The 19,695-nt window shown below is 43.9% G+C and overlaps 1 protein-coding gene across 6 annotated transcripts in view; it reads left to right on the forward strand.

Moving 5' to 3' along the window:
* Positions 1–19,695, forward strand: part of PPP1R13B (protein phosphatase 1 regulatory subunit 13B) — a 198,284-nt gene that overhangs the window by 171,215 nt on the left and 7,374 nt on the right. For all 6 annotated transcript variants that reach the window (XM_077467577.1, XM_077467575.1, XM_077467576.1 and 3 more), the window contains 7 exons: positions 2,234–2,403; positions 4,526–5,021; positions 7,302–8,056; positions 11,471–11,608; positions 11,685–11,818; positions 15,880–16,046; positions 18,108–18,307. In XM_077467577.1, coding sequence (XP_077323703.1) covers positions 2,234–2,403; positions 4,526–5,021; positions 7,302–8,056; positions 11,471–11,608; positions 11,685–11,818; positions 15,880–16,046; positions 18,108–18,307 — 2,060 coding nt within the window. The remainder of the gene's footprint in view (positions 1–2,233; positions 2,404–4,525; positions 5,022–7,301; positions 8,057–11,470; positions 11,609–11,684; positions 11,819–15,879; positions 16,047–18,107; positions 18,308–19,695) is intronic.

Consider the following 19,695-nt stretch of genomic DNA (forward strand, 5'->3'; position numbering starts at 1 on the left):
CAGAAGTCCAAATAAATGTAATGCCATACTAAAGATGGTCAGTAAATTAAGGTTTTCTTTCTGGTTTCTAATTCTCTCATACATGCCTTACATGCTGAGGTGACCTGTAGGAGACTGGAATGTTGGCCCTGCTTAGGAATAGACCACGAACACCAAAATAATTTGGGTTCATGTAAGACTGAAGCTTAAAGCGGGAGTCCGCCGGGACTCCGCGTTTTTTCTTTTTTTTTTTTTTTAAAGCCAGCAGCTACAAATACTGCAGCTGCTGACTTTTAAAATAGTGACACTTACCTGTCCAGCGCGCCCGCGATGTCTGCACCCGAAGCCGATCTCTAGATCGGTACTCGGGTGCTGCCGCCGCCATCTTGGGTATGGGAATCAGGAAATGGAGCCTTTCGGCTTCATTTCCCGGTTCCCTACTGCGCATGCGCCAGTAGCGCTGCCAATAAGGACGGTCCCCGCTGCCTCTGGGATCTGTGTGTTTCCCAGCAGGCAGCGGGGCACTTGCGGAAGGGGGCGGGCACTTGCGGAAAGGGGCGTAATCTACGCCCCTTTCCGCAGAGAGCTATCCCGGAAGTGGGTGCAGTTACCTGGATTATCCAGGTAACTGCACCCCCCTCCCCCCTGAAAGGTGCCAATTGTGGCGCCGGAGGGGGGGAGGATTCCGATGAGCGGAAGGTCCATTTTAGGGTGGACCTCCGCTTTAACAAACGGTTCAATGTGTTTTTAATCATTTTATGGGGGCAGCTGGTCAAGAAAAGTATCCCGATAAATTTGTATTAAACCATTCTCGGGTCTTGCCCAACTGTTTGGTCCAAACAGAGGTTTTGTTGGACACTATTGGGTTAAATCAAATGAAAGTTTGTCAAGTGATTATTGTTTTTTTTCCAGAGTTCCCAGCTCTGCTGTAGAGTCATATGAATGATGCTGCCATGTAAAATGAACAGGGCAAGACATCCCCTTTCAATCTTGCGTGTGTTGAGCTGGGATCTTTGGTGCCAAGATCTGTTCACCAGAGTCCTGGGGCCTGATCCCTGATCCAACCCCGCAGTATCTACCCAAAGATGAATTTAAATGTTGGATGGACTGGACCATAGTTTTAAGTGGTTGTCTTCTTTAACCTACTTTTATAAAAAAAATAATAATAATTTGGCTTTACTCAGATCAGTCATATTTGCAAATATAATCATTGCCTTTATAATACCTCTTGCTGTCCATAGCAAGTGGCAATGGGATCTGTAGTGGTTCTGCTGGTGGCTTCTTCTAGGTATCCAGCATAGTTGTGTCAGAAAAGTCATTTCTTCAAATGTGCATTTTTCCCCAGGTACTCTCACAACTGCTCTACAGTTAGGGGGGGATAAAAAAACACACCTGATGCCGCGTACACACGATCGGAATTCCGGGCCAGAAAAAGACAGATGAGAGCTTTTCATCGGAAAATGCAACCGTGTGTAGGCTCCATCGGAATTTAGCTGTCTGAATTTCCACCAGCCAAAAATTGATAGCATGTTCTCAATTTTCCCAATGGAAAAACTTTCTATCAGAAATTCCGATCGTGTGTATGCAATTCCGACACGCCAAAAATCACGCATGCTCAGATTCAACTACGAGACGGAAGCTATTGGCTACTGGCTATTGAACTTCCTTTTTCTAGTCCCGTCATACGTGTTGTACGTCACCACGTTATAAACGATCGGAATTTGATGTGACCGTGTGTAGGCAAGACAGCTTGAGCCGAATTCAGTCGGGAAAACCATCAAAGCTTTTTCCGATGATAATTCCGATCGTGTGTACGCGGCATAAAAGGATTACAGAGAAACCTTTTTGCTATAGCTGTGTAAAGTAAATCATAGCTCATCTCGCCTTTCCCTGCCTTTTTAGTATCTTTGCTTTTGTTTCAGACATTTGATGATGAGTTAGTGCAGGTGGCATTGTTTTACTCAGGTATAAGGGACACGATATCCAAGAATTTATATCTAACAGGCGCACTTGTCCTTTAACTATGCACCAAAGCATACACATAAATAAACAAGGTTTATATAAGGTTACATTTGTATTAACACTTTGTGCTAAACTTGAATAATCACATTATAACATTTTCTAGTAGTCACGCAATAGTATACATATTTAATACTAATGAATACAGCTTGATCGAGGTGTTTTCCTTCGTCATTGTGGTTCCCCAGTAAAAGTTCTTGGAGTTATAGACATTTGTATGTTTCTGGTTTTCCAGCCAGTGACGCAACTTGGCCTGCACTGAAACAGAATGCGATGTCTGTGGTTAAAACGCCTCCGCTTGGCACTTCTGACTGGAAGGATTCAAATACAGAGGGCGGATTCAAAACTGCACCAATATCCAGCCAACCTTTACCATCTGCTGCAGTGGGGCCCACTGAGAAACTGGTAAGTTTTTACATTTTTTTTTTTCCTGGTCGATATTTTGAAATCTATATTTGCAGATCTGCAGTGTTTTAAAAAAACATTTCTACAATGGAGGATTCAGCGTATGTGCCACTAGCCTTTGCTACTCATTTAAAGCAGAATTGCATTGTGTCCAGTTTGCTTTCTACTCAGAAACTTTGTTTAGCCTTGTGATTTTAATCAGCATTCACTACAATATCATTTCTGTGAATTATTTTTTGGACTCCTATCCAACCCTAGATTATAACAGTGTTATCGTTCCATCACATACATCAGGGGTGCCCAACCTTTTGAAGAGTGAGGGCCACTTAAGCGACTTGGTAACTGGTTGCGGGCCACAATGAGCGGAGAGGGTGGATGGCATGTCCGTATCCACTCTGCATTTGCAGAGTGGACACAGACGCAGCCCACAATACTTTTTGGTGGATCATATTGGAGGTAGAACACAAGTCGGTTTATGTCTGCCACTACTTAGAGGTGAATGGGAGGGTCCAATTGGTTGGACTGTCGGACTGACCGTGTGAAAGGGGTCCAAGGCTGCTTTCACACTGATGCACTATGGTTTACCCGCACCACGTCTGCAACGCAGTATACCTTTTGGTTTCCTGCAGTTTGCAATAGACTTCTATTATATTCTGCAGGTTTGGTGCACTTTCAGAAAGCTCACCAAACCAAACTCGCAGGTAATAATAGAAGTCAATGGCTCAGTGCAGGTAAACTGCTCTGCACCTGCGGATCAGTTTGAAAGCAGCCCACTAACCACTGCAGAACAGATATGCCCATATATACACTGTGATTTTAGTAATAAACTGACCTTTAATAACAGTATTCTTTCTATTCTATCCCAGAGCAGGAGGTCGTGGGCCACATCAGAGGGCTCCGCGGGCCACATTTGGCCCCCGGGCCACTGTATGGGCACCCCTGACATACATAATTATATATAAAGGGGTTTACTTAACATTTACAAGGTAAGTTCACCCTTTTGGAGCATATTACACGTTACGTGCATATTTAGGGTGTATGCTTCTCCAACAATCCCTCCCCCCTCCCTGAGAGCAGGCGGGGGATCCTCTCCACACACCCACTGTCACTTTTCAAAAATGTCAGGGCTCTGCCTGAACATCCGCGTCACTTACTCAAAGCAATCTGTGAATGAGAGAACTACAAGTCCCTTCTGTACCATGGCAGACGGCTTGTAGTCCTCAATGGACTGCAAGGGCATTGATGAGCACACTTATAGTTCATTCACAAGCACTGCAGCTTTCAGATTGACAGCCCATACAGAGGTATGGGCTGAAAGCTGTAGGGCCTGTCTGTAGGAACCTGACATTGCACCCGTGATCATGGATACAGTGCTCTGCAGATCCCAGCAGGAAAAAATAATACACGCACATTTTATTTTTATGCAAAAATATTTATTATTATTTCCTAAAAGGTAACTTTATCCTTTTAAGATGGACCTGTGTTTTGCCCATGCAGTAAAAAGCAACAGGCTCACTTAATTCCAATACAGGAAAAGCCCCCCCAATGTCAGCTACTAGTCAGACAATGCATAACATACACAAGTATATGGATTATCTCCATGTAACAGTTCGGGTGATTGGACGACCACTTTTAATTGGAGTGAGTCTCATACCGGAACAGTACGGGTGGAATTAAATAACCTGTTACTTTGCCCTGCATGGGCAAAATTCTTGTTTATGCTAAGGATTTTAGACAGTTGGCAGAGCCAAGGAACTGTTTAGAGTGCCAGAATGCTTTCGTCAATCTGGGGCATTACAGACCTATATGTACACGTGTGTTTATATTTCCGTCATGCATTCAGTGTTTAGCTGTTGTTGTGGTCACACTTTTTTGAAAATCCTAGCGTCTAGCTATTATGTTGGGCTGATGGCTTTATAAAATTGAAATCGCTGACCCACAGCAAGAATGCAGATCAGGTGCACTGACTTCAGTTGACACATATTTGCTTTGGCACAGGGACTCTTTGTTGACATGTCATATGGACCTTTAGGCAACTAGCATTTTCCTGGGGTCATCAGTGACCCTGTATAGATTTATATCATGTGTTTCCTTCAATGTCTTAATGATTCTTGGTTTTCAGTCTACAGATGGTGGAAAGCTGCCCTCTCCAATCCCAGGATTGAGTAAGACACTGCCACACAATTATGGCATGTACCAGGGACCTCTTCCCTTGAGTGCCACAAATTCTTTGGAGAGGAGAAAAGATGGAAGCCTGACCAGACCCGGCTCTGGACCCACAGCACGTACACGCCCACTTCCGTTGCCTACCCCAAGCAATGCTCACCCTCCAGGCTCCTCCCAGCAAATCCAGCAAAGGATTTCTGTCCCACCCAGCCCCACCTACCCACCTTCCTCTTCCCCCTTGTTCCCTGGAACAGACACTAGACCCGACCCTCCCTTAACTGTGGCCATCCGACCTTTCTTGGCCGAAAAGGGATCCAGGCCACAGTCACCTAGGAAAGGACCGCAGACTGTAAACTCCAGTTCTATTTATTCTATGTACCTTCAACAATCAACACCACCAAAGAACTATCAACAAGCTGTATATAACACCCTTAACAAATCTGTGAAAGCAGGTAAGTGTGTGTGATAAGTACAGTAAATAAAATTGTTAATTTTTTATTTTATCTTTATAATTAACCCCACCCTTTCATGGATGGGCTTTAGCAGAAATGGTCATCAGAGGCTCTAATATATAATCATTGTGTTATTGAGTAGCAGCACTGGCCCTTCCATAGCGTAAGCCACGGCACCCAATACAAGAAGACAATCAAATTTAGTAAAAAGTGTCTGTGCAACAAAAAAAACAATACGCCTGGTGTTTTATTGTTTACCAATCCAAGAAGATTCACTTAGGTTTGTGCAATGGGATGGATTTAGTGACATGGAAAATTATTGCTTCAGTGTTTCAACTTGTGATGATATAACAAAGAGGGTGGATATGTTGGCCAATAGTCTTTGTTTTTTTGTCTTTTTATTGATAATCATTTCTTTAATGAATGCATAATTTGCCGCCTGAGGTGAATAAGGAAAATAAGCACTTTGGGTATTACCTGACAGTAACTGTACCCTATGGGCCTGGTGCAGGCTTCTAACCCATGGTGTGTATTTATCAGCCACAATTAGACTCAAATTGGCACATCGGAAAGTGCTTCCAAATGCCTTGTACACACGATGAGATTATCGGATGAATGATCTTTGTTACATGCTAGTCTCCATATTGAAAATGAAGAGGTTACTCCGAAAATTTGAAAAATCCGCAAATTCCAAAGCGGCGGAACACCCTTTAAAAGTCTATGGGAGAAATCAAAAGTTAAAGGCTTATATGCATGGTATTGTCATGAAAAGTGTTTGGGGACCCGGGTCCTGCCCCAGGGGACATGTATCAATGCAAAAAAAAAGGTTTTAAAAACGGCCGGGGGGGGGGGGGGGGTGTCTGTAGTATGTCTGTAAAGTGGCGCATGTTTCCCGTGTTTAGAACAGTCCCTGCACAAAATGACATTTCTACAAAAGTACTCGTGGCTATAATGAATTGTTGGGTCTGGCAATACAGATAAAAGTCATTGAAAAAAATGGCATGGGATCCCCCTTGTCCATTACCAAGCCCTTTGGGTCTGGTATGAATATTAAGGGGAACCCCTAACCAAAATAAAAAAAAACAAATTCTATACCAGGCCCTTCAGGTCTGCTATGGATATTAAGGGGAACCCTGCGCCCCCAAAAAAAAGGGCGTAGGGATTTTAAGGGGAACCCTGCGCCAAAATTAAAAAAAAAAGTCATGGGGTCCCCCAAAAATTCATACCAGACATTTATCCGAGCATGCAACCTGGCAGGCTGCAGGAAAAGAGGGGGGATGAGAGAGCACCCCCCCCGAACCGTACCAGACCACATGCCCTCAACATGGGGAGGGTGCATTGGGGTAGTCCCCCAAAGCACCTTGTCCCCATGTTGATGGTGACAAGGGCCTCATCCCCACAGCCCTTGCCCGGTGGTTGTGGGGTTCTGAGGGCAGGGGGTTTATCGGAATCTGGAAGCCCCTTTAACAAGAGGACCCCCAGATCCTGCCCCACCCCCCTGTTTGAAATGGTAACGGGTACATTGTACCTGTACCATTTCACAAAAAAGTGTCAAAATGTTAAAAAAACACAACTTCAACACATCTTGGGACAAGACCTTTATTAAAAAATGAAAAAATAAAAATGGCCCACGAAGTCCATTCATCTTCTTCTCTCGCTCCACCGACGGACCGGAAAAAGCAAAGCTGCACCAGATTTTGCACTCTCCAGTTTTAGTAAATTGACCCCTGTGTCCTTCAATTGTACAATGGTTTTGTGGTGCTGTACTGCTGAAATCCTCTTTTTTATCATTTCTGCATCTCCATTGCCATTTAGTGTTGTATCAGAATACTTGGAAGGGTAATTATCAAGGAGATTGATATCCCCCCATCCAAGTGCTTCAACTTGCTGGTGGCCCTCTTCATCATATAGTCTGGAATCCTGCCTGGGCCATGGAGGATTATGCAGAAGTCGGTGTATATATAGCGGTATTGCAGGCTGTTATGATGTAACTCTTCAACCAAAAATTAATAATCTGATTTTATCTGGCTAGGACTATAGTTTTATTTTAGGTGTAGAAGTGGATGGTTAGCAGTTGTGGACAGTGATTACGCCTTCCTATCAGATATTGTTTATACTGCACATAACTCCTCTTTGGATTAAAAGTAATATGAGAGGTGATTTATTTTTTCAGGTCTTTTGAGACTTGTTTATACCAGAACTGGGAGTGCTTGTGAGCTGAGCTGTAACATATCGGTTAAATCAAACCTGTACTAATGACCCTGTCCCCATTTCTTTCAGTATATGGCAAACCAGTCGTCCAGTCTGGATCGTCCAACTCCTCCCCTCTTCCTTTCTTGCATAATGCACCAGCTCCAGGTGGTGACAAAGAGGCTGAAGTGGATGGCAGCGTTCCAGCCGGGGAAGGTAATGGAGTGGAAAACATCCCTCGTCCCCTTAGTCCAACCAAGCTGACCCCCATCGTTCACTCACCTATGCGGTATCAAAGTGACGCTGACTTGGAAGCCCTCAGGAGAAAACTTGCCAATGCACCAAGACCTTTAAAGAAGAGGAGTTCTATAACTGAGCCTGAAGGTCCAAGTGGCCCCAACATACAGAAACTGCTGTATCAACGTTTTAATACCTTGGCCGGGGGCATGGAAGCTCCGCCTTTCTACCAACAGTGTAACTCGCAAGAGTTTGTGAGCGTGTCGGCCGATGTGGACAATGGTAACACAAGCACAAATGACAATGTGGAGGAGGTGGGCTCTTTACAGCCACCCATTCTTCCCCCTGCAGCGCCCGTTCTCCAGCCACCAGCTCCTGAACCACAAGTCCCCTCAGATGACAATGACAACAAGGTCTGCTCACCTATCACAGAGGAACTGGTTAGTAGTGAGCTTATTGACCAGATTTCAGATACAACTGAAGACAATAATAATAATCCAGCCATAGTATCTTCCAATGAGAAGACGCCAAGCCCAATACTTGAAGAACCATCTCCAGTCAAAGAGGAGGTACCTGCACCAGCCACTGTGCCGCCACAGAATCCTTCTGTAAGTATCGCACCTAGTGTCCTAGTTTCCCACATAAGAACTTCTGTTTTGTGGGACTATATAATTTTATATTTTACAGGTTTATATAAACTATAAATGCAGTGGGACATTCATAGTTGGACACAATTCATTTGACCCCAACCAAAGCTGTATGCAGTTTGCCAAACCTATGGAATAAATGAACGGAATTTTTTTGTTTGCTATATTACCTCTATGAACCATGTGTTATTTATTTGTGAATGAATGCACTTCATGTTCATGTAAATAGCAGAAACAAATATCTGGGGGCCATCTTAAGAGGGGCTTCCAGATTCTGCCAATCCCTCCCTTATCTCCACCCTCACAAGTTCTGATGAAGGGTGGAAATCAGATTAGTGGAATGATGCTTCTTTTATATAACAACTGCAAACTTGTTGGAAAAAGAAATCGTACCCCATCCGCACCAAAATTGTGCAGGAACCCCCTTTTTTATTTTATTTTTTTGCTGCACCAGAATCAGGTTGCATGAGTGTGAACACTCATGAAAAATTATTCTGCAAATTGTACTGCATCCCCCCCCTGCCCCAGCTTACCTTATTCTTACCTGAGCCCAATCCGATCCAATGAGGTGCAGGAGAGCAGCAGCTCCTGCTGCGGTCTCTCTCTTCATTGGGCAGATTGATGGCCAGTGGCTCCAGCTGCTGTCAATCAAATGCTGTGATAAGGGAGTGGGGTTGAGTTGCCCGGTGTCTTGTCTAATAACGTCCTCCATCAGATAGTGTCCGCTCTGTACTGCGCATGCGCAGTACAAAGCAACACGGATTCCGAAAATTGCAGAGGATGAACGGCGCCTGCGCCGTGAGTCCAGGTTCTAGCCCCACTATCTAAGTGGACATAGAGTAGGAATACAAAAAGAGCCGAGCATAGCGAGGCCGAGCCCGAAGCGTGGCGAGCGAAGCTCGCCCGCGAGGGGCCCTTTAATACTCACAACCCTATGTCCGCTTGGATGGTGGGGCTACCACCTCCACTCACGGCGCAGGCGCCGCTCAGCTTCGGAAATTTTCCGAAGCTTCGTCTGCTCCGTACTGCGCATGCGCAGTACGGGGCGGACACTATTTCATGGCCGGACACTATACAGCAGAACACCGGTCTGTGTCAATAGACGCAGACAGGGCAGCTCGTGAGCGAGCCACCACAGGTTCCCCCATGGAAAGCGTCTTTCTATGGCTGCACTAGCCAAAGAGCAAGGGCCTGGAGGTGGGGGATCCCAGAAAAGATGGCTCGGGGCTGCTCTGCAAAACAATTGCACAGAGATAGTAAGTGTTTGTTATTTTAATGGAGAAAAAAAAACAAGCTTTAATGTTACTTTAGATAAAATGGTGATAGATGAGTGTCACAAAATGACATGCCTAACTTTAGAAATATTTTTGGGCATAGTAAAGAATTGTGCTTAGATTTGCTTCAGCTGTGCATTCAGCTGTTGGGTTAGAGTTACCGTTTAGTAAAAATCCTCGGGACACAGTTTTGGTTCTACAGGATAATAAAGTAAACTTGAAGCTCTGTCCATGTTCCAGTTGGGTATAATGAACTGATGCCCTAGAGCAGTGATGGCGGACCTTGGCACCCCAGATGTTTTGGAACTACATTTCCCATGATGTTCCACTACACTGCAGAGTGCATGAGCATCATGGGAAATGTAGTTCCAAAACATCTGGGGTGCCAAGGTTCACCATCGCTGCCCTAGAGCCTGTTTGTACTGTCTGTCTAGATTCACTAATGATCCTGCAGCCTAGAGGAACTTGGCATAGAGCAGTATATCTAGGTGTGGGTACCAGCCCACTCTCATACTTGCTCTTCCAGACCTCATTTAGCAGGTCAGCAATCATTCCTGTCTGTCTGATTGCTACATATAGATGTTCTCTGCTCTGCACAGCACTGATTAATGGAGCAAACTCCTCTAGGGAGTTCTGTTCTCAAACCTATAATGGCGAAAAAAATCTTCCATAGGCAGACATGTGAAGCTCAGATAAAATCATCAAACAATTGTGCAGACTGTGCAGCTTGTTCATAAGCCCACAGGAACCTCATTTTAAACTAGACATGCTTCTGGTGGGTTCTGGGACCACTCCTACTGCCATGTATGCCAAGACTTCAAGGGCTACATTTCATCTCAAGCTACTATAATGGTATTGATTTTATAGACTGCAAGACCACTGCTAGACAAGTCAGTTACCCCCGCCCCCCCACCGTTGGAATACACTGATCATCGTTGCAGGCTATAGCCCGCAGCACTGATCGCGCGCACACGGGGGGGGGGGGGGGGGGGAGTGCGACAGTACAGTTGTGCAGAAGACGATCGGTAGATCAACTTCTATACAACCACAGTGCCCATATATGGGTCAAAATTTGGCCAGCTAAATTTTGTTTCAGGTATTGTCGGCTTTACCAATTTGTACTTGTGGAATAGTTGAAAGAAGGACTCAAAATATTTTCTTGCACAAAGGCCCTTTTGGAACTAATGGCAGACAGAATTACCAAACAAGGATAATTGTATTAAGTGCCAAATTTAAATCCGCAAACCCTTTAAAGATTTACACATGGGGCACTCTGCCTCTTGATTACCATAGAGTAAGAGCCCCTTTCACGAGGAGCAGAATCCATCCAAGTGGATCCATCTGCTCAGCGGGGGATCTCTCTGCTGAGCAAGCGGACACTGACACAGCCCACTGTTCTCTATTGGGCATTCGGATGGACTGCATGTCCGCTTTCATCTGACTGTCCTCCATTCCGCCAGATGGATAGCGAACATATCCTCATCCATCTGTTTTTAGCAGACTGGATGCCGGAGAATGACAGGGCACACTGACATCCACCACCCAATAGAGAACAATGGGTGTTGCGATCAGGCCCGCCTGAAAAACGCACAGACGGACCTCATCGGTCTGCTGGTGTGAAACTGGCCTTAGAGTTGGGTTGAGCATGATAGATGTCACTTCTTGATAGCCAGGTGATGTTGCAGGCCGAGCAAACTGCACATACAATACAGTTCAATTGGTTTATAACAAACAAAATGGCAGCCAACCAAATTATTATCCAAGCACATAGCAGCGCAGTTAAATATCTGTATATGCATGAACTGTTAATCTGCCAGAAGACAGCAAAACCCAGTACATGGCCTTTCTCTATCGCAATTAAGCAGACATTGAGAGAAGCAGCATGAAGAAGAGGTCATAGGCCCTCTCCTTCTCTAAGCATGTCCAAACGGTTGATCACCAGTATTTAGAATATTCAGCAGTAAGGCCTTGTTTGGTTTAGACTTATGTCCCACGATCTGATTTACAGGAGTATAAAGAATGCCAAACTGGATTTAGGGTATTTCATTTTTTAATCTATCTGGAGTTCAGCTTTAACCATGCTGTTTTTTTTGGTTTGCAGGTAAAACGCACTAATCTGAAGAAGCCAAATTCTGAACGCACAGGACATGGACTTCGTGTAAAGTTCAACCCCCTGGCTCTGCTGCTTGATGCATCCCTGGAAGGGGAGTTTGACCTGGTCCAGAGGATCATATATGAGGTACAGACACTCCCGCCATAGGGGGTAAGATATAGAGTCTTTGGGATTAGTAATGACACACTGTGCCCTTATGCAGGTGGAAGATCCCAGCAAGCCCAACGATGAGGGGATTACCCCTCTTCACAATGCTGTGTGTGCCGGACATCATCACATTGTTAAATTCCTGCTTGACTTTGGTGTTAACGTGAATGCCGCTGATAGTGATGGCTGGTAAGTGCAGTGTACTTCAAGAGTGCTTACTACTTCTATCTGGCATGAAAGGGAACAGTTCTTTTCCAGGGCAGTTTGCATTAACATATCTTCTTAGACCCAACCTGTCCGGGCTGTACAAGCCAACTGCTGACTTGGCACCATCCACAGGCAACTTAACTCTTTAATAAGATATAGAAGTTGAACCCAATGCAATTTTACTTCAGCAAATTGCAGTACAGAGGATGTTTTTCCAGTCTTTTTTGAAGTGTAAGAATGGGATTGATTTACTAAAACTGGAGAGTGCAAAATCCGGTGCAGCTCTGCATGGTAGCCAATCGGCTTCCAGGTTTGTTTGTTTTTGGTTTTTTTTTTTATTGAAAAAGCTCAAGTTAGCTGATTGGCTACCATGCACAGATGCACCAGAATTTGCAATCAGCTTCTAACTTGAGCTTTTTCAATAAAAAAACAAAACAAAAAAAAACCTGGAAGCTGATTGGCTACCATGCAGAGCTGCACCGGATTTTGCACTCACCAGTTTTAGTAAATCAACCCCAATGAGTTTTTCTAAGCCCTATTTTGGATCCGAACTAGAACCGCTCAGTACCTTTGTTTCTGTTTTTGGCCAAATTAATCCTCAATATATAAGTGTGCACACTTGAAGTCAAACACTGACGCAGACACAGTTCAGTATTCAGATACTTCTCTATTTTATTTCCTGAACTCCGGCTGATAAACAATGAGCCGGATATCTTACTAGCAAATCAAAAATTTGATGAAAGACAGCGTGTACAAACCACAAATTATACATATTCATTATTGTGACGGAGTATAAGCTTTTTAGCTGGGTTATGTCTTAAAAAGGAAAAAGCAGACTATCGTAATATATATAGGGTCCTCTTGTTTTCAGCCCCTTCTTCCTCTAGGGTGTAGTCTCATGGTGCCGAAAAAAGGCGCAATCTTCTTTTTGACGTTGCTCTTTTTAACCCTTGCGGTTTCGTTCCACATGAAGGGAGAAGCTGGCAGACATCTTAATTTTGATTAAATGAGTATGATTAAAGGGGTTGTAAAGGTAAATGGTTTTTCACCTTAATGCATTCTATGCATTAAGGTGAAAAAACATCTGACAGTCCTGGCGCCCGCGCCCCCTGCCCCCCCCCCCCGTTTTACTTACCTCACCCCTCGAAAGTCCCGCGCTCGTCCCCCGACGTCCTTTCCACCGTTCAGCCTGGCCGCTGATTGGCTGGAGTGGATGGAAAGCAGCGCAGCCATTGGCTCGCGCTGCTGTCAATCACATCCACTGACGTGGAGCGCCGGGGGGCGGGGCTGTGTGATACAGCGAGCGCCTATAGCTGCCGGCTGTATCACGGGAGCGCGCCCGCAGATGATTCTCACCATGCGAGGGAGCTCAAATGAACGTGAGAAGCATCTGAGAGAGGAAGCCGAGACAGCCGCCGAGGGACCCCAGAAGAGCAGGTTCGGGGCCACTCTGTGCAAAACGAGCTGCACAGTGGAGGTAAGTATAACATGTTTGTTATTTTTAATTTTTATTTTTAAATCGCTTTACAATCCCTTTAAGGTTGATAGCTGATAGTAAAAGATAAGCACTTATATCTATAAGAGTACCAGAAATAGGCATTTCACTTATAACACTCATGATGACATCCATTACAGCCCTATCTCTTTGAATAACTTACACTGACTGAGAGAACATGAAAGAAATGGGGAGGGGCTATCTAGGACTGAACTAACTAGCACTAAACACGAGGAGAGCGGCGAATGATGCCAGTTTACCTAAGTAAACAAGTTTGCAGTAGTTCAAAACCGGCCACTAGATAATAACTAATAACCTGATGTAATTTAATACAAAACAGAAAAGTTACATAAAAGTGGGGCAAAACAGGAAGAAGATGGCTGCCATTGATGGCTTGGCTTTTAAAGGTGTTGTGTTCATCCTTTACCACTGAGTCACTGGCATGAAAGAAGTATTTGTGCCAGGAGGTACTTGCTAGGCTCCATGCTTGTTTCCAGGTCATTGATTCACTTGACAGTCCCCAAAACTTCATATTAAAAAAACTGCACTGGCGGCCTTTATGTCCATCCTGACACGTTCTGATAAAGGGTGGAAATCTGATTAGTGGAATGATGCTTCTTTTATATAACAGCTGCAAACTTGTTGGAAAAGAAAAGGGCAAAACTGGCAGCTGGGTAAGTTACCATATATTACAGGTTGACGGATTTTGCCACATAAGTCGGGCACATTTTATCTGTTCCGTGTCCTGGTAGTGAACATGCACTTTGCCTTCTTCCCACAATACAAGGTTTGGTGCTTGAGCAACATTACAGTGGTGGTATGCATTGTTGTGTGGGAATTAGTGATGTGTGCTTAAAATTATGCAAATTGCGCCCATCAGAAAATTAGCGTACAAACCTCACAAGAGCTCCAGGTTGTGCTTATCGGACAAACGAACAGATAAAGATGGCTGAATAGATTACGTTTGCTACACATCTTATAATCTGATTGCACAATCTATTTAGACTCTTCCAAAAATATATCAGCAGCTGTGTAGTTTAATAGCTTACCTGGCCAATTTAGTTCATACCTCGTCAGACAATCCCTTATACTGTATAGCCCATAGTAATCGGTACTACATCTACTGTCAGGTACAGTTTATTTAACCACTTGCCGACGGGGGCCATAGCAAAAAGACAGCTACAGCGCGGTTGTGTTTTTCTGAGTAGACGTCCATGGACGTCCTCCCAGAATCTTGCTCTCACGCGCCCCCTGGGGCACGCGCCCACAAACATCCGCACATCAGGTATCACGGTAAATGGCTGCTGGTAGCGGCCGTTTACCATGTGATCGCTCCGTCAAGTGACAGAGCGATCACTTGTAAACAAACCAGCGTCACGTCATGACACCGGTTCCTCCCTTCCCTCTCTGTACCGATCGGGACAGTGAGAGGGGAGAGGGATAGAGATGGCAGCAGCGCTGTGGGCTGGATGTTTAGTTTAATCTACAATACTCTGCCCATACTGTGCAATAATCTGCCACTATTCTGCAACACTGCAATACTCTGCCAATACTCTGCAACACTGCGCAATACTCTGCAACACTGCGCAATACTCTGCCAACACTGCGCAATACTCTGCCAACACTGCGCAATACTCTGCCAACACTGCGCAATACTCTGCCAACACTGCGCAATACTCTGCCAACACTGCGCAATACTCTGCCAACACTGCGCAATACTCTGCCAACACTGCGCAATACTCTGCCAACACTGTGCAATACTCTGCCAATTCTGTGCAATACTGCTATACTCTGCCAACACTGTGCAATACTCTGCAATACTCTGCCAACACTGTGCAATACTCTGCAATACTCTGCCAATTCTGTGCAATACTGCAATACTCTGCAACACTGTGCAATACTCTAACACTGCAACACTGTGCAATAAATTTTAACAGAAACAAATTTTTTTATTTTTTTTTTACTGAATTTTCAATCTTTTTTGATTTATAGCGCAAAAAATAAAAAAAACAGCGCTGTTTAAATACCACCAAAAGAAATCACTATTTGTTTGAAAAAAATGTCAAAAATGTCATATGGGTACAGTGTTGCATGACTGAGTAATTGTCATTCAAAGTGTGAGAGCACCGAAAGCTGAAAATTGGTCTGGTTAGGAAGGGGTTTTAAGTGCCCAGTGGTCAAGTGGTTTAAGTGGACTTTCTAGGGCAAACCAAAATTCTGCTTTTTTTTTTTTTTTTGGCAGCATCTGCCCTCCTTATGCAAATCATTTTAAAAGGCAATTTGTAAACAAGCAATTCAACTCCTCCACCCCCAACCCACAAAAAAGTGAACTAGCAACCTTTAATGAAAGGTGTGCTAGAACTCTGCAAAGATTGTAGCAGACAGTACAAGTTTTAATGCAGTTTTTTGCTTTATTCTGGAATCCCCCCCCCCCCTGCCAAGTGTGTGGAGATTGTACAATCAGATTGCTGTGTGTGTGTGTATGCCAAAGCAGTTTTTCATTAAATATTTTCTGCTGATTTGAGATTGTGTGCTTTCTTCCTGCCAGGACTCCTTTACACTGCGCAGCTTCCTGTAACAGCGTCCACCTGTGCAAGATGTTGGTAGAGTGCGGGGCCGCCATCTTTGCCACCACTATCAGTGACACGGAGACCGCTGCTGACAAATGTGAAGAAATGGAAGAGGGCTACATCCAATGTTCACAGTTTCTTTATGGTAATTTTAGTCAAATGCATTATAAAACGGTCATTCACCTTTGATTCAAAAGCAGCATCTTGTTTAAACCTCTTCACACTCCGCCACTGTATACAAACGCCCAAGCAGGACAAGCGGTATTTTGGGAGGAAGATGTACCCGTGGGGCAGTGGTGCGATCTGTGACCAGTGTTTCTACCAGACACAGCAGATCACTGATCAGCGTACTAAGTCACTGTGATTGGCCCTGGTACCATTGCACTGTGACCAATCACAGCATTCGCATGTCGAGTAGAAAACAATTGCTTTCATTCACAATGCCATTGCTTACTACTTGAGCTCTGTGATAAGTCAATGATCACATGGTACAGGGCCAGTCACAGCGACCCTGTACCATGTGATAGGTGTAGCCAATCACAGCACTCACAATGGTTAACAATGGCATCATAAATGGATGCCAAACTGTTCAAGATCGATTGCTTATTACAGTGATGATCACTGTATAGGTAATCGTACTGTCAAAAAAAAATATCCCAACCCCCCTCCCCGCAAGAGCAGTACAATGGTGACACTGCACCTGTTCGGTCACAGGATTTTTAAAAGAAATTGTAAATTTGTCACTATGGTGACATTGTACTTCTGAAGCAATGATTATGTACAATGGCTGACTGTTCTGATATAGCTGTATGTTGGTGCCACCAGTCATTGTCTCTGCTCACCATCACCACATTGCAATATCACCAGCTCAGTGCTGCCAGTCAGTGTCACCACCACACCGGTCATTTTGTCCCTGATCACCGCCACACCGCTTACATTGTCTTAGATCACCGCCACACAAGTCAGTGTCACCACACCAATATAAGCCTGCAGTGGTGTCCCTGATCATCGCCACACCAATGCAATGTTGTCTCTGCCTGCCGCCTGTACCATCCCTGGCCAGTTTGACCAGGTTTCTGCCTGTTGCCTGGACTGATCCGTTGCCTGTTTGCTGACCATGTCTCTACCTGCAGCCTGAACTGATCCACCTGCACATCTTGCTGACTGCTTTCTTGCGAGACTGCAGTCTCCACCATCCCCTGCAAACAACTGCACTTCTAGAACCACAGGAACTCGATCGTTCTTTCCTTCTTTAGGCTCATTCCTGGGGGCAGCCAGTAGGCTAGGTTTGCTTGGCTTGTAGGAACTAGGACTGCTATAAATGTGTAATTTATGCTCCACAAAAGCCTAAAGGTGCTCCTTGGATTGTGGGCCTCTTTATGTGACTGGGCTGTAAAAGTCTCACGTGTGTGGTATCTCTGTACTCAAAAGGAGTAGCAGAATGTGTTTTGGGGTGTAATTATAAGTATGTCTATGATGTGTGTTAGAAATATCTTGTTAAAATGACAACTTTTTGGGTGGGGAGAAACAAATTTTATTTAATTTCATTTTAAAAAAATGGCAACTTTAAAAAAACAAAACTCTCTATGCCTCTTACTAAATACCTTGGACTGTCTGCTTTCCAAAAAATAGTTAATTTCAGTGATATTTATACTGTCCTGGTATTTTAGAGCCTCAAGAATAGACAGCCAGTACATTTGGATTGACCTGTTTTCGTATATACCATAATTTGTAGACAAATTTTTATACATACTAAATAATATACACTGATTTTTATTTATTCTTTTGACCAAAGAAATCTGGCTCAAATTTCATCGAGAGAGATTATTTATTTGCATATTTTTATATCAATAATAAAACGTGCGATTGAATACCACCTAAAAGAAAACCAAAAAAAAAAAAAAAACTTTGTTGGGGTACAGTGTTGCGTAATGGAGCAATTGTCATTCAAGGTGCGACAGCGCTGAAAACGGAGAATTTGCCTGCACTGGAAGTGGGTGAAATATTCTGGTTTTGAAGTATCTATTAATGAATACTGAGCTACGTTTGATTTTAATACTTTATAGCTACCTGGAGTTTAGCTTTAACACTCCCATCAAACACAATGATTTTGAGACTGTAAATGTTCTAAACACAGCAATTTATTGACCTTGCCACAGAGGAATTCCTCTAATCAACGTGTGTTGTGTTTTTTTTTATAATGAAGGTGTTCAGGAGAAGCTGGGGGTAATGAACAAAGGACTTGTATATGCCCTGTGGAATTTTGAAGCACAAAATGCGGATGAGCTGTCCTTCCGGGAAGGTGACGCCATCACCATTCTGAGACGCAAAGATGACACGGAGACAGACTGGTGGTGGGCGCGTCTTAATGAAAAGGAAGGATATGTGCCTAAGAACCTCCTGGGGGTAAGTGTCCCATTATAGACTGTGTAGCTTTTGTACTTTTAAAAGCTTAACTCAAGTATTGACAATAAATCATATTAAAAACTTAGAGAGGCTCCTATATTAACTAATATATAAAAAGTGCTTGTGCAATTATAAAGTTCATAACTGCGCAATCGGAAGTGAAAATCTATCCATGCAGATAAAGTGCCAAACTTGGTTATTTCTTGCTTGTAAAGATTCCAGTGCCACTCTGCTCCCCTCCTGGGTCCCCACTCACCAGCAATATCATTTAAAATGGCAATGTCTTTATCCTGCATCAATGGATAGGACTGTCTCCCCCCTCCTTCTCCGATTACCAGGTTACCATAGCGGTGGTATAAAGTGTACCAACTAAGAGAGAGGTGTATATAGCATAATATTGCTTGGTTTATTGAAAAGGTTAAAAACAAATGCACTTATAGCATTGTAAGATCATAGGGGCATGTAAACGACAATCACCCAGTGAGTTTGTAATATCCATCTGGTCCCCGCTTGACACGTTTCGTCCCTCCCACTTATAAAGACGCCAAGTGGGAGGGACGAAACGCATCACGTTGGGCCAAGATAGACACCCACTCCCACCCCCATTCTAAGACTATTCTATCTTCTATATGTTTATACTTGCCTATTAAGCTGCTCCGGTCACATGATCATGTCCCAGCACCAGCTTCAGTGTAGAGGAGGATCCGCGGATGCCTCATAGTAAGCCTATGGGTGACGTCACTGCACAGGCATTTGCAGTCATTGTTTGCGATCCCCTCTTCGCTGAAGCTGCCGCTGGAGAGATCCTGTGAGGGACCAGAGTGACTTCAGAATAGGTAGGTATAAGCATCTTTTCTTTCACAGGGTAGAGTAGTCTAAAGAAGGATACATACTATACAACTTTTTTTTGTTCAATTTCCTTTAGATTTACCTTCAACTATGTAGTGGAAAGGCCTGCCTGACTGCATACAAATTGAAAGTGTTTGACCTTCTATTATTATATGGTTCTGGTAAATCTAAAGGAAAAAATTCGAAAGAAAATTGGATAGTGTGTATCCAGCGTTGGAATAGGGGTGGGGGAGTAGGCTTATGCCGGGCCATACACTGTTCGAATTCCGAAAGAATTTTCTTTAGAAAATCGTATCTAAGAGTTTTCGTATGAATTTCGCACCAATAATGCAGCAACAGCCGATTTTCGTGCGGAAATCAAATTTCCGGAATCAGACATGTTGGAAATTTTTTGAAAAACAAACGATATTCTAATCAATGATGGGAGAATCGTGCGAGAAATGTTATAAGAAAAGAAAATTTACGGAGAGAAAAGAAGATTCCTAGTCACGAAAATTATTTTCTGTAGCGACATGAGGTGAAATTGAAGGCTTAGTCAG

This window comes from Lithobates pipiens, unplaced genomic scaffold (assembly GCF_037356315.1).
Source record: "Lithobates pipiens isolate NorthernLeopardFrog02 unplaced genomic scaffold, aLitPip1_a1.2 Scaffold_57, whole genome shotgun sequence".
In the NCBI taxonomy this organism is placed as follows: domain Eukaryota; kingdom Metazoa; phylum Chordata; class Amphibia; order Anura; family Ranidae; genus Lithobates; species Lithobates pipiens.